At 47.6% G+C, this 13,500-nt stretch overlaps 1 protein-coding gene across 2 annotated transcripts; it reads right to left on the reverse strand.

The window, feature by feature from the left end:
- Window positions 1–11: 11 nt before the first annotated feature.
- Window positions 12–3,950, reverse strand: NHP2 (NHP2 ribonucleoprotein). Of its 2 annotated transcripts, XM_029215863.1 has the most exons (4): window positions 3,728–3,950; window positions 3,446–3,515; window positions 1,043–1,148; window positions 12–381 (listed from the first exon to the last, which is right to left on the reverse strand). In XM_029215863.1, exons 1-4 carry the CDS (start codon window positions 3,885–3,887, stop codon window positions 256–258), a joined length of 462 nt encoding a protein of 153 aa, XP_029071696.1. In that variant the 5' UTR covers window positions 3,888–3,950; the 3' UTR covers window positions 12–255. The 2 variants fall into 2 exon arrangements, with proteins under 2 accessions (XP_029071696.1, XP_029071695.1); XM_029215862.1 differs by lacking the exon at window positions 12–381 and having other exon boundaries at window positions 393–1,148.
- Window positions 3,951–13,500: the final 9,550 nt, after the last annotated feature.

Here is a 13,500-nt window from a genome sequence, read left to right on the forward strand (position 1 = left end):
CACAGACTCAGCACATTTTAGTTTTAGCATTTACTTCTCCCACGTCATCTTCATTGAAGCTCAACAGAAAATAGCACTGATGGAGAAGATGCTGGCTTTGCTGCCGTGAAGTAGCTGTTGGAGCCACCTGGGAAGAACACGTGCCTCAGGGTACCACAGAGATGCCATGAATGTGGGCAGCAGGAGGGCTGCCAGCTGGTGCGCTGCCAATGCAACAGCTTCTGGAGCAGGTGCCCAGGTTGCTGCCTAAGTCCTTCACATGGGCGGGGGCAGGGCCTGTACCTCCTCCAGGCACTCGTCATAGGCCTCCTGGTATTCCTCATGGGGCTTGACCATTATCACACAGGTGGGGCGCTTAGAGCCGGCGGCTGCACCCAGGTCCTGCAGAGAAGGAAATAGAAGGGCTGTTTGGAAAGAAGGCCGCACAACCTGTATACCAGGGAGTCACAAACTGATGATCCACCAGCCTAATCCAGCCCACAGACTAGTGCTAGTGTCAATGTTAAGACATGTGTTAGTCAGTCAATGTTAACATTTTGCCACCATTTAAACTCAGCAAACTTTCGAGTTGTGGTCCAGCAACACTGGGCCTACAGTTTCACATGGCAACTGTGAAAGGGCTCCAGCCCAGCAGGGGCTGTCCCCTTGGGCAGTGCCTATGCTTTCCAGGTCCCTGCCATCCCCCACTCCCTGGACCCCAGACCTGGCCTCTGCTGTGTAAGGGTAAGGACAGCTTCAGGTCCCTAGAACATCCCCTCTGAAACTGTACCCACCTAATAGGACTTACATATCCAAGTTCACCTTCTGTTTCATTCCCATAGTCCATGGAGAAGGGGATCCCATTTTACAAGAAAGAAATGGAAGTGCAGAGAGGTAACTTATGTGCAGTCCCTCGTCTAGGAAGCAGCAGAGCCAAGAATCCATCCAGGCCTGTCTTAACTCCAAAGCTCATGCTCCTTCCCACTATGGCCTGCTGCCACATACCTGATCCCAGACACCCTCCCTCCCGTGCTGACCAAGATCGGGCACACGTGCTCCTTACCGTCTTAGAGGGGATATAGACGTACGGCAAATTCCGATCTTCACACATAACTGGGAGATGGCAGTATACCTCAATGGGTAATGTGTCTCCTGCCAAAACCATGATCCTGAAATAAGAGAAACCACTGTCATTTCCAGCTTGCTTGTTCCCTCTTTCAGTCGTAAGTGTTGCCTCTGAGCTGGGCCTTGGGGGTACAGAGATGGGTAAAATGCCCCATGACCTCAAAGAGTCCAATTATTAATGTGTGTCTCCCAACCTTTAGAAATTCATGCAGGTTGGTTTGGTGAGTGCATTCCTCTGGGGAGGTAATCTCTATTGCTTGGCAACAAGTAAATGCCACCAAGTGTGACAAAGCATATCGCGCTGGGACAGATGAGGTATGAGAGAGATGCCAAGGAGTAACAGCTCAGCTCTCCTTGGAAGATCAAAAAATGAATCAGGAAATGATACTTGAGAGGAAAGCTGAATGATGAACATGTCAGGCAGCCCGGGGAGGGGCTGGAGACAGGGAAAGCATTTAAGGTCAAGAGAATCAGAAGGATACCAGATACACAGGGGCTGGCTATTGCTGGGGAGCCAGGGATGGCTTTGGAGTCCAGGATGGGGATGGGGAAGACAAGACGGCTAGAAAAACTAGTCACATTTAAGGGCCTTGAGTGCTTCCAGGATCATTCCCAAGAGTGACAGGGAACCAGATCCAATGAAAGCTTGCCAGAGAATCCCCAGCTAGGGCTCTTAGCTGGCAAAGTGTTGGGGTTCTGGGACAAGGGCCTCAGCAGCCCTGATGACACAGAGGGAAGAGTCTGTTCCCGTGGGGAGTGAGAGGAAAACACAAGGAAAAAGCTCTTGGTTCAAAGCACTGCATCCACACTCCTAGTTTTCCTTTTGCCTCATATACTCTCCTCCTCTGCAGGCTCCTCTTCCTTTGAGTAGCCTTCATTTTATTTTATTGGCCGTGCCGCACGGCTTGCGGGATCTTAGTTCCCCAACCAGGGATCGAACCCTGGGCCCCCTGCAGTGGAAGCACGGAGTCCTAACTGCTGGACCGCCAGGGAATTCCTCAGTAGCCTTTAAATGCTGCTGTTCCCACAGCCTGGTCCTTGGCTGCCCTGTCAGTACTTTCTCCCCAGCTGACCCCATCCATAACCAAGGCTTCAAGCACCAACTATGTGTTGACAACTCCCAAATCTATTCTCTCCAGCCTGACCCTCTCCCAAACTGCAAACCCTTATAGCCACCTGCCTGTTTGACATTTCTGCTAGGGAGACGGTTCATATGTCTAAAAGGCACCTCAAAAACTTGTCTAAAACCAAACTCATGATCTTCCCATACAAACCCAGCTCCCTCCACTATTCACTATTTCAGTGAGTGTGCCCTCTGTCCATTCGCCTGGAATCCACACCTCTTCACTCCATATCGGAAAGTCCTCTCATCCATCCACTTTAATTCTTTCCATCTCGTCATCATTAACCCAATCAAAAATTGCCCTCGCCTCTTCTATGCCACAGTAGCCTCCTATCTCAATTTCCCCATCTATTCTTCCACCTCTGATCCTTTCCAAAGTTGCCAGAAAAATCTTAAGGTGTAAACATAATTATGTCACTCCCTGGCTTTACCCCTCAGTGGCCTCCAAAGCTCTGAGTACAAAAACTAAACTTACCATGGCTTACAAAAACCCCATGCGAAGTTAGCACTTCTGTCCACTACTACCCTCTTCTGCCCTGAAATCCACTTTCTTCTGGCAGAATGTCTCCCCTCCCCCCCCAGCCCACAAACTAATTCCTATATCTTCAGACCTCAGCTACCCCACCTAGGTCAGACTCCATAGAGCATCAAATCCCCCCAGCATTATTTATCTCTGGAGCACCTACAATGTACCAGACACTTCTGAAAGTAAAGCAGTGAGAGGCTTTTTCCTATTCTCAAAGAGCTTACTTTCTGGCCCTAGTGGGAGATACAGGGAATAAAAATGCAAATAAGTTTCAGGTTCTGATAAATGCCAGAAAGAAAAGATGTAGGATAATGAAGTCATTCTCACTGCACCCTGTACTTTTCCTTTATGGTTACCTATGACTCTTGTAATTTTGTGTGTATTTGATTACTGTCATTGTCTCGCCATAGTATAGTGCCTGAAAAAGAGGAGTCAGTAAATAGTCGCTGAATGAATGAAGCTGGGATCTACCCTAAGTGAGCTGGCTTATACGATTCGCTTCCCCTGGAATTCACTTTCCCCATGTTGTCCCTTTGCGCTCGTGTAAGTGATGTATCAGCATTTGTACGGAAGGGAATTTACCTTCTGCACATGAGGGGGAGTCATAGCTCTTTTACCGACTACCTACTAAGTAGCAGGGATACCTTCGTCATCGTTTAGAAATGCAAAATCTGGCGGGAGGGGGTTCTTACCCTTTCTCGCCTTTGTTGATAAATTTCTGAACTTCCTTCACCCCGCGCCGAATCTGCTTCTGCTTTACGGCTGCAACGACAGAAGAGTCGGTCGAGGGGACCTCCGACCGCCACCCGCGCCCTGTCCCCCGACTCACCCCGGCGTCCACCCGTACCTTTTTTTTTTTTTTTGAAGACGCCACGCGGCTTGCGTAACTTCCCCACCTAGGGGTCGAACCCATGCCCCCTCCACTGGAAGCGCAGAGTCTTAACCATTGGACCACCAGGAAAGTCCCGCCGCACCTTTCTTGATGCATTTGTAGAGCTTCCGCGTGAGGCGGCGAGAAGCCAGAGGCTGGGCGATGGGGTTCAGATTCACCAGCAGCTCATGGTAAGTGCGCTCTCCGCAGCACGCGTCCGCCTGAGCCTCCGGCCCGTCTGGATCTGCCTTTATTTTGGTCATGGCAGCGACCGCGGCAACCGAGTGCCCAAAGTACTAATCCACGCGGCCGGCGCTTCAGGAACCACTTCCGGGTCATGCCGCTCTGCGGGAAGCAGGCAGTACACCATAACCAATTAGGAACTCAGGTCTCCGACTCTGACCAATTCTTGACGCTCAGCTTCTTAAATATACAGCACGGAGGGGCGGGGTCTCGGCCGTAGGGGCGGGGCCACTCCCATAACTGGGGCGGGGCGGGGCGGAGTGGATTAGGGCCGGAATCAGAGGGTTCAGGAGGCAAGGGGCGGAGCCCTGAGGGATTCGGGGCCTGGAGGAGGTGAGGAGGCATTGGGACCCAGGCTTGGGCTCTTCTGAGAGTTCGGCGTCGCAGAATAGGCGGCGGGAGGAAGAGGAGGAGGAGGAGGCTGTACCTGTAGGGTCATGACCACATTTAAGGCGACAGGATCCTTGCCTAAAGCGCGGGGTCTGCGACCGGACTGGAAGAATGGGAAGTCTGCTCGGTGTGATTCCAAACCTCCTTAGAATCTGATCCCTTAGGCAGTGCCTAGTCCGGTCAGGTCCCGGGTCCTGAACTGGTCCTGGCTGGTGTAACCTAGGTGCCAAGGTTAAGGTAAAGCCTGACACTGCTAACGATTCCTTCGTTCCAGCACGATTTTTCACACTCTGCTTTCTCTTTCCTGGCAAGGGATGGACCCACTCACTCACTAATTGCCTCGGTCTAGACCGCTGTTCCCCAGAGAGCCGGTGGCTCGCTCCCACCCTTCCCGCAGGAATCTGCTCAGATGTTTACCACGGGAGAGGTTCTCCTGACCAAAGTATCTAAAATTGCAGTTCCCGCCGACCTCCCAACGGTATCCCCTAACCCTCTGTTTTCCTTGTAGTTCCTACCGCCGCATGGCATCACGCCCACGCAAGGCATGGCGGAGACAGCTGGCGGGAGCTGAGAGGGAAGACAGCATGAACACTGGGGTTGAGACTTCGGGGTGTGGTGGGGGAGAGATCTGAGTAGGCGCCCGGTTTGCAGTTAACTCTAGAGGATTAATGGACTGTAACGCTGGGGAGGCGAGCAGGCCTAGACTGGGGTGGATCTTGTACCTCTGACTTACTTCATGTACCCTGTCTTGGAACACTGGATGAATATTAATTAGATCATTGTTACAAATTAGTTGCCTTTGATTATAGGATTGACAAAGGCAACTAATTTGTCAATTAGTCTCGTCATTTTTGTGGTGGCCAAACAGGCCAGAAAGTGGAACTTTAGAAGCCTGCTTGTGGCCTTGCCAGCACAAAGCAGTTAAGCCAGCTGAAAACTGACCTTTTAACCCTGTAACCAAGTGCAGTCGTTACATAAAAAACAAGTAGCTTTTAAAAAACTTAGTATTTTAATAAGAAAAGGTAGGATGCAATCCATACTAAACTTAGACCCCAAATAATTTCACAAATAGAAAAATATATCAGTTGAACAATGAGAATAGTTATATAAGCAACAAAAAATAATTTGAAAATAAGCAAAGTTTGTTTGCACAATGTAACCAAAAATTGACCTTTTAAATGTTTGCACTTTGGAATTTCTTGAGAAAAGATAGTCCCTCCTGAGCTTTAGGACTGGTGGCTACTGTCAGCTTTGCCTTACTGTCCACCACTTTGCTGTACCATTTCTCACCCCAAACCCTCCCCCGCCTTCTCCCTCCCCCTAGGTCCTGCAGTAGAAGTTCTGGCCCTCTCTAGGGAGCCCTCCCCAAGTGGCACGTGAGGCTGTGAGAGCAGAGCTCCTCTGAACACACAGCTGGCAGGGCTCTGCAGGGTGGTTTTCTTTTCTTTTTCAATCTTAGTATTTTTTTTGTTTTATTGGAGTATAATTGCTTTACAATGTTGTGTTAGTTTCTGCTGTACAATGTATACATATATCCCCTCCCTCTTGGACCTCCCTGCCACCCACCCCCATCCCACCCATCTAGGTCGTCACAGAGCACCGAGCTGAGCTCCCTGTGCTATACAGCAGGTTCCCACTAGCTATCTGTTTTACACACGGTAGTGTATATATGTCAATCCTAATCTCCCAATTCATCCCACCCTCCCCTTCCCCCACTGTGTCCACATGTCCATTCTCTACGCCTGCGTCTCTATTCCTGCCCTGGAAATAGGTTCATCTGTACCATTTATCTAGATTCCACATATATGCGTTAATATACGATATTTGTTTTTCTCTTTCTGACTTACTTCCCTCTGTATGACAGACTCTAGGTACATCCACATCTCTACAAATGACCCAATTTCATTCCTTTTTATGGCTGAGTAATATTCCATTGTATATATTTACCACATCTTTATCCATTCATCTGTCGTTGGACGTTTAGATTGTTCCATGTCCTGGCTATTGTAAATAGTGCTGCAATGAACTTTGGGGTACATGTGTCATTTTGAATTATGGTTTTCTCAGGGTGTATGTCCAGTAGTGGGATTGCTGGGTCATATGGTAATTCTATTTTTAGTTTTTTAAGGAACCTCCATACTGTTCTCCACAGTGGCTGTATCAGTTTACATTCCTACCAACGGGGCAAGAGGGTGCAGGGTGGTTTTCTATTCCTCTTTTAGCCTTGTTGGTTGGGTGACAATGTGTCAGTGTTGCAAAGGGGAAAGGTGCTCCCAGATGTGTGCACTGGGCATGATGAACTCCACAGAGAATTATCATCCCCAGGAAACCCAATTCAAGCAAATGTGCTTGACTGACCTCACCAAGGTCTCAGTTATGAAGACCTCTCAGTTCTCAAATGGAAGGAGGAAGGAATTAACATTTATATGCCAAGCACATTACATGTGATATCTCATCCAGTGCTCACAAAGAATACCTTTATTATTCACAATTTTCTGAGGCTCATAAAGGTAATAGCTTCATGCAGCTCACACAAAGCTGAATTTGAATCCTGGTCCGCTAATGTCCAAGCTCACGCTCTGCTCATCTCCTGTGACTCGGTATTCAACTTTAGCTCAAAGTTTGTGAAATGTGGCTGGATAGTGAAAGTGTGGGAATCTTGGCTTGGCCAGGTCACAAGTGTCAATTTTTTGAGCCATAAGACAGTGAAGTGCCAAGAACAAATCTGTCCTCAGTAAACCACACCGTGTATTTCTAACACCAGTCTCAGAGATCTGTTCCAGATCCAAGGTGGTTTGTGTGACTTCACTGATTTTGTGTGAATGGCCACTCCCACTCACTTGAAGCAGGGTAGAATGGGTGAGAATGTAATGGCTAATGGGTAGTCAATCAGGGTTCTAAATGACAAATGACTTTGGGCAAGTCACTTAACCTCTCTGGGCTTCAGTGCCTCATCTATAAAATGAGAAAGTTAGACCTAGATGGACTAAGGTCCCTTCTTTTAGAAAACTGGGGTAGATGATTTTTTTTTAATTGAGATATAATTCCCGTATCGTACAATTTGCCCGTTTAAAGTATATGATTCACTGGTTTTAGTGTATTCACCGAGTTGTGCAGCCATCACCACAGTCAATTTTAGGACATTTTCATCACTGCACCCTTTAGCTATCACCTCTGACCCCCTCATCCTCCCTAGACCTACGTAACTACTAATCTCCCCTTTGTCTCTATAGATGTCCCTGTACTGGACATTTCACAGAAATGGAATCATATAGTATGTGGCCTCTTGTGTCTGACTCCTTTTGCTTAAGATGTTTTCAAGGTTTGTCCATGTTGTAGCATGTGTCAGTGCTCCATTACTACATAACATTCCATTGTATGGGTATACTATATTTTATCCATTTATCAGTTGATGGACTGGGTTGTTTCCACCTTTTGGAAACTGTGAACATTCATGTACTGCTGTGAGCATTCATGTACAAGTTTTCATGTGGGCATATGTGGGGTTTTTTAATTAATTAATTAATTTTGGTGGGCAGCATTGGGTCTTCTAAAAAAAGTCCCTGTCTTTTTTTATAAATAAAGTTTTATCAGAAACTCCACACCCATTTGTTTACATACTGCCCATGGCTGCTTTCATACTGTAACAGCAGAGTTGAATAGTTGCAACAGAGATTGTGTAGCCCACAGAGCCTAGAATATTGACTATCTGGTCCTTAACAGAAAACGTTTGCTGACTCATCTAAATCAAATGGACTCTGACACCCAAGTTCTCCCTATCAAGCCCCAAACACTCTCAACCCAGTTTCCTCCTGAGTCTGCTCCACTCCAGCTTGTCTGCCCTCCTCTCTGTCCCTCTTGAAGAAAGAGAAAAATAGATTCCTCCTTCCATGTGTAGAAAAGGAAGGCCCAGATGAAACCGAGTATGGTCAGGTTTCTGTTCCTCCTCAGCAGTAGTGGGGGCACAGGACTAGGAAGGGGACCACCAGCTGCTCCCTGAATCCCACCTCTCTCCACCCCCAGCTAAAGACTGACTGAAGGAGAGGGAAGCCTGGTCCCTGGTTTGCTCTGTGGTCTGGGAGAAGTCCCTGCCTCTCCAAGCCTCATCATTCCCCTCCTGTTACCAGAGGAGAGGGAATAGACAGATCCCAAAGATGATTCCAGTTCTCACATTCTAGGACTAGGACCATGACCTCCATGCCCCTCTCCGAAGGCAAAGCAAGAAACCAGCTGTCAACAGAGCACGGTAATAAAAAGTTCATAAGCCATAGCTGGCCACAATCAATCCTGGTAATTCCTCACTTCTCCAGAGGGTAGGCATACACTCAAAGCAGAGGAGATGTGCGCCTGGTCAGACAGGGCTGGGACCAGCCCACTTGACAGACCCCAGGCCCAGGGGGTACAGCAGAGCTTGGGCAGTGGCAATGTCACCTGCTTTCTCCATCCTATCACATCCCATGGAATCAACAGCTATGGGATAGGTTCAGTGTCTGGAGGCAGCGGCCCTTCTGCAGTAACTCCCAGATCTCCACCTACATCTGGGACCCAGGTCTCCCCACAGTTCCAGCCACACCCACAGTGGCCAACGTTTATCCAGCACTTACTTTCTATGCATTTGATCCTCTCCACAACCTGATGAGGTGGGGATGCTTATCATCAACTCCAACTCCTCCTGGGTGTCTTTTCTCAGCTAGCCTGTCTGACCTGCCCCTCTACCTGTGTTTTCAATTCAGTGAATGATTCCAGCAATTGGTGTGTTCATTTTCTATTGTTGTTGTAATATATGACCACTTAGTGCCTTAAAACAATATCCTTTTATTCTCTCCCAGGTTTGCAGGTTAGAAGTCCAGGATGGCATGGCTGGGTTCCTTGATCAGTGCTTACAAAGGTAAAAGTCAAAGTTTCCAACTGCTGTGATCTCATCTGGCACTTGGGATCCTCTTCCAAGCTCATTCCTGCTGTTGGCCTGTTTCTGTTCCTTGTGGTTGTAGGATTGGGATCCTAGCTTCCTTCTCAGCTTCTTACAGCTGCTCTTTGGTCCTTGTAGGTGGCCTCCTCCATCTTCAGGTGCTAGGTTCAAATCTGATTCCCCTTCAGCGAACAGCAGAGGAAGCTCCTCCGGCATACTGTCCATTCCCCTGTTTTCCCACAGTTGCCTGAATGATCTTCCAAAATCATAAAACTAACCAGGTGAACCTGAACTTAAACTCCTGCTCCCCAGTAGCCTCAAGATCTAAAGAAAACTCTGTGAAGTTCATTCATTCAGATGTTTTCTGAGCACTGACTCCCTGCCAGGTACCAGTTCCACAGACAGTCTCTGTCTTCCTGGAGCTTTCTGTGTTGTGAGACCGAGGGACCCCAACAATGAACATGGCTGCGGTAAGTGCTGAGAGTGGCCATTCTATTGGGCCCTGCCACCAGGCTGTCTTCAGCCCTGCCCTCCCCCTTCCTCACCTCCAGGCTTTACCAGCACCCCCTCCCCCCAGCCATTCCACAAATCTCAGTAGGAAGCAGCTTTTTCCCAGGTCTCTTCCTAGGTTCCAGTTCTTAGAGTTCCTGATGCTTCCCAGTCATGGAACACAGCAGTAGAGTTCATTTGGAACCCCTGGGGAGGCAAGGTCTTTCTCTAGCTCCCTCTGATGCCTGGCACGGTGTTTGACACATACTAGATGCTCAGTACATTTTTTGGAATGAATGGAGAGTCCGATAGGCAATGGTGGAGACACAAACCTCCTCAGCATCTTCTCTACTCCTGATGGTCTGCGAACTCCACAGAAAATGCTGGCAGCAAAAACTCCAGCCGCTCAGAGTTCTAGCCCATGGGTGCCTACGCTGGCATCCTCTGCCCTGGCCTTAGCTGTAAATTGCAGCTGGAGCCCCAGGATGTTGCTGCTTGGGGATCAGCTATTTCAGGACCAGAGCTCACTCCATGGCACGAAGTCTGGCAGGCATGCCAGTGTCAAGTCCAAGGAGAGCAAGGGAGAAGGATGAGATTTTCTGGGCACAAGAACAGAAAATGTGCCCATCAAGCACTATGCTCAAGAATCCCGTTAAGCAGTGGGAGGCAGCTGGCACTGTGGAGACAGGGCAGGTTTTGCATGCACGTGCATGCACACAGAAACACACACACTCACATCAACACATCACCAACTTCTACCAAAACAGCAAAGAAAACAGGAGAGTCTCCAACAGAGGAGAGATTTCCCTGATTTTTGAGTGCATGCAAAGCCAATGGAAGAGGGTAGCAGATGAAGCGGGTTGGCAGAGCTGCAGCCCAGGAGAGGCTTCGGGGGTGGCGGGGGCACTGCAGAGGGAACTTGCCTTGCAGGGCACCCACAGGCCCCGGGACTGTGTGAGTGGGAGTCAGAACTGAAACAGTGGCAGCACCGGCCCGCACCACCTCCTCCTCTCTCCAGGCAGCCCCAGACAAAAAACCCATCTGGGAAAAGCACGGGCTTTCAGTAGGTGTTGGTGGCCCAAACTAGAGTCTGCCTCAGGCTGCAATTGGGGATCCAGGGCTGACAACAGACTCAGTGGCCACCCTCCCCCTCTCCCCACCACCAACTGGAGCCACAGTCCATGGCCCACAGCAGCTGCCTCGGCACAAAGTGCCCAACCATAACACAAAGTGTCCCATGGAACCGCCTCAGCTTCCCATCTGTTAAATGTCTGGATTAGGTGGTCGCTAGGGTCCCTTGGACTTCTAAAAATATCATCCTCCCCACTAATTTTATCCCTGCCAGAAATCAAATCCACATGCCACTGGCCGCCCCAGGTCACTGGCTGGGAAAGTGGGAAGGAGGGAGAGTCAGTGCTGATGCCCTACATTAACCCTAACTCTAACCCTCCTAAGGGCCAGCATTCCCAGTGTCAAATTGTGTCCCCCAAAGCTATCTGTTCAAGTGCTAATCCTTGGTACCTGTGCACATGACCTTATTTGGAAATAGGGTTTTGTAGATGTAATCAAGTAAAGATGAGCTCATTAAGGTGGACCCTAATACAATATGACTGGTGTCCTTATAAGAAGAGGAAAAATGCCATGTGACAATGGAGGCAGAGATTAGAGAGATGTGTCTACAAGCTAAGGAACACCAGGGATAGCAGTGACACCAGAAGCTAAGAGAAAGGTACAGAACAGATTCTCCCCTAGAACCTGCAGAGAAAGCACAGCCCTGCGGATACTTTGATTTTGGACTTCTAGCCTCTAGAATTATGAGACAATAAGTTTGTATTGTTTTAAGCCAAGCCAGCCCTAGGAAACTAACACACCGAGCCAGTCCCCAGGATATGCTTATTGAACAAATGAATACCTCTCCTCCCCACCCCAATCTATCATCATGAGGGAACAGAAAAGGAAGCAGGCCCACCCCTCAGATTGGAAGGGTTCAGGGCAAGAGCATGGATGGAGTCCTGTTCCCTCCTCCTCTATTTCCACCTATCCGTCCCACCCTGTTCTGTATAGTGAGGGACCCACACTCTGTCCACGAACCCCCCCCCCCCACACACACACCTTGGCCTCCCTTCAGGGACAGCTCTCTCTCTGAATAGCAGATCGAAGGAGAGGTCTGGGCAGGCAGTAGTAATGGACTCAGGGCTGACTGGGCAGGGAATTCCTGCACCTGGAGGATTGGGGGTGGGGGGACACACCCCCTTGATCTTGCAAATGCCTCACCCCGGCCCACTAAAGCTCAGGCCCAGAAGTGAACAGCCACACATCCAGCATGCACCTAACAGCAGCAGGGAGCGCTTTCCTGGCAGCATCTCACTCAGTCCTCATTCTGTTTTAAAGGCGAAAAAACTGAAGCACAGTAAAGTTGAAGAATCTGTCCAGGGCTAAAAAGCTGATAAACTATATATCTGGGATCAAATCCTGATCTGTTTGACTCCCAGACACTTCCTTTCTCCATATAACATGCTTTTCCCTAGACCTGGTTTAATTGGTAAACTGCCAAAACCTTATAAAATAGTTTAAAAACAAACAATTAAAAAAAAAAAACAAGCCATCAAAGTAACTTAGTACTAGAGAAAGAATAGAGAGGCTGGAAATAGACCCAAACACATATTAGAATCTAGTATATCACAAAGGCATTTTAAATAAATGGATGGAAAGGGAAAGAATTCAATAAATGGCATCAGGACAATGGCAAGCCATCTGGAAGAAAGCAAAGCTGGAGCCCTGCCTTGTCGCTCACACTCGCCAGTAAAACTGATGATCAAAATTTTTCATATAAACAATAAAACCACAAAAGCACTAGAAATTTTTCCTTAAAATACAAAAAGCTTTTCCAAAGCACTAAGAGACAACTCTATAGAAAAACTGGACAAGAACAGAACAGAAAGTTCACAGAAAAAGAAACATAAATGACCTATAAAAATATGAAATGTCAGCCTCCTTCTGAACTAAAGAAATGTAAATGAAAACAGACACAACAACCTCCTCCCCCTGAAAAACGGTTGCTAAAACCCAGTCTTTGAAAGCGATGGAGAGACACTGTTAGAACAAGTGTAAACTGCACCTCTTTAGAGGACAATTGGACCATACTGCATCCATCAAAACATAAATGTTAGGGATTTATCCCCAGAGAGACTCACAAAAGTACCAAAGATAGTGCGCAAGATTCACTGCAAACTTGCTCAAAATAGCAAAAACACTAAAACTAAAGTCCTTCAGTAGGGGCTGGTTAAATACATTATAGAAATCCATACAACATGATATGACAACACATTAAATGAATAAGATTTATCTCTATCTATGGTGAAAGTAGAAAAATTTCCCAGCTATATTGATAAGTGGAAACAAGTTGCCAGAACAATATGTTATTTAATGTACATAAACAAACAAATATATATGTATATATTTGCATATATACATGAAAACTTAATAGTGAATATCTCTGGAGAGCTTAAATCTGGGAAGAGGTGTTAGGGAGGAAGGACGTTTAACTTTTGCTTTATACTCTTGTGTACTATCTGAAAATGTTTTTAACATAAATATTATCACCTTTAAAATAATACATTTTAAATTCCAAAGCCAAAATCCTGACGCTATAGAAACCCAACTTTCTGAAGAGCCAAGCTGACTTTTCTAAGCCCTCAGCTTTACACAGTAAGGTTTCTCCCAAGCAGTTGTGTTTGAGGAAGCTTCCATCCTCTGGAATCCCACTTGATGATCCCTCTCTCCTTAGCCTCTGTTCTGAAATCTCAGGCTTCACTTTTGGGGAGATACCAACTGCCGCTAAGGCA

This window comes from Monodon monoceros, unplaced genomic scaffold (genome assembly GCF_005190385.1).
Source record: "Monodon monoceros isolate NGI ecotype Baffin Bay Population unplaced genomic scaffold, NGI_Narwhal_1 Super_Scaffold_12, whole genome shotgun sequence".
Lineage (NCBI taxonomy): Eukaryota > Metazoa > Chordata > Mammalia > Artiodactyla > Monodontidae > Monodon > Monodon monoceros.

What these genes read in the sequence shown, in the direction of transcription:
- NHP2 (XM_029215862.1), bottom strand. Translation starts at nt 3,887, where the DNA reads ATGACCAAAATAAAGGCAGATCCAGACGGGCCGGAGGCTCAGGCGGAC. An exon ending in CTACAAATGCATCAAGAAAG is followed by an intron (nt 3,516 to 3,727) that starts GTGCGGCGGGAC and finishes CTGTCGTTGCAG; the next exon opens with CCGTAAAGCAGAAGCAGATT. An exon ending in ATCAACAAAGGCGAGAAAGG is followed by an intron (nt 1,149 to 3,445) that starts GTAAGAACCCCC and finishes CTCTTATTTCAG; the next exon opens with GATCATGGTTTTGGCAGGAG.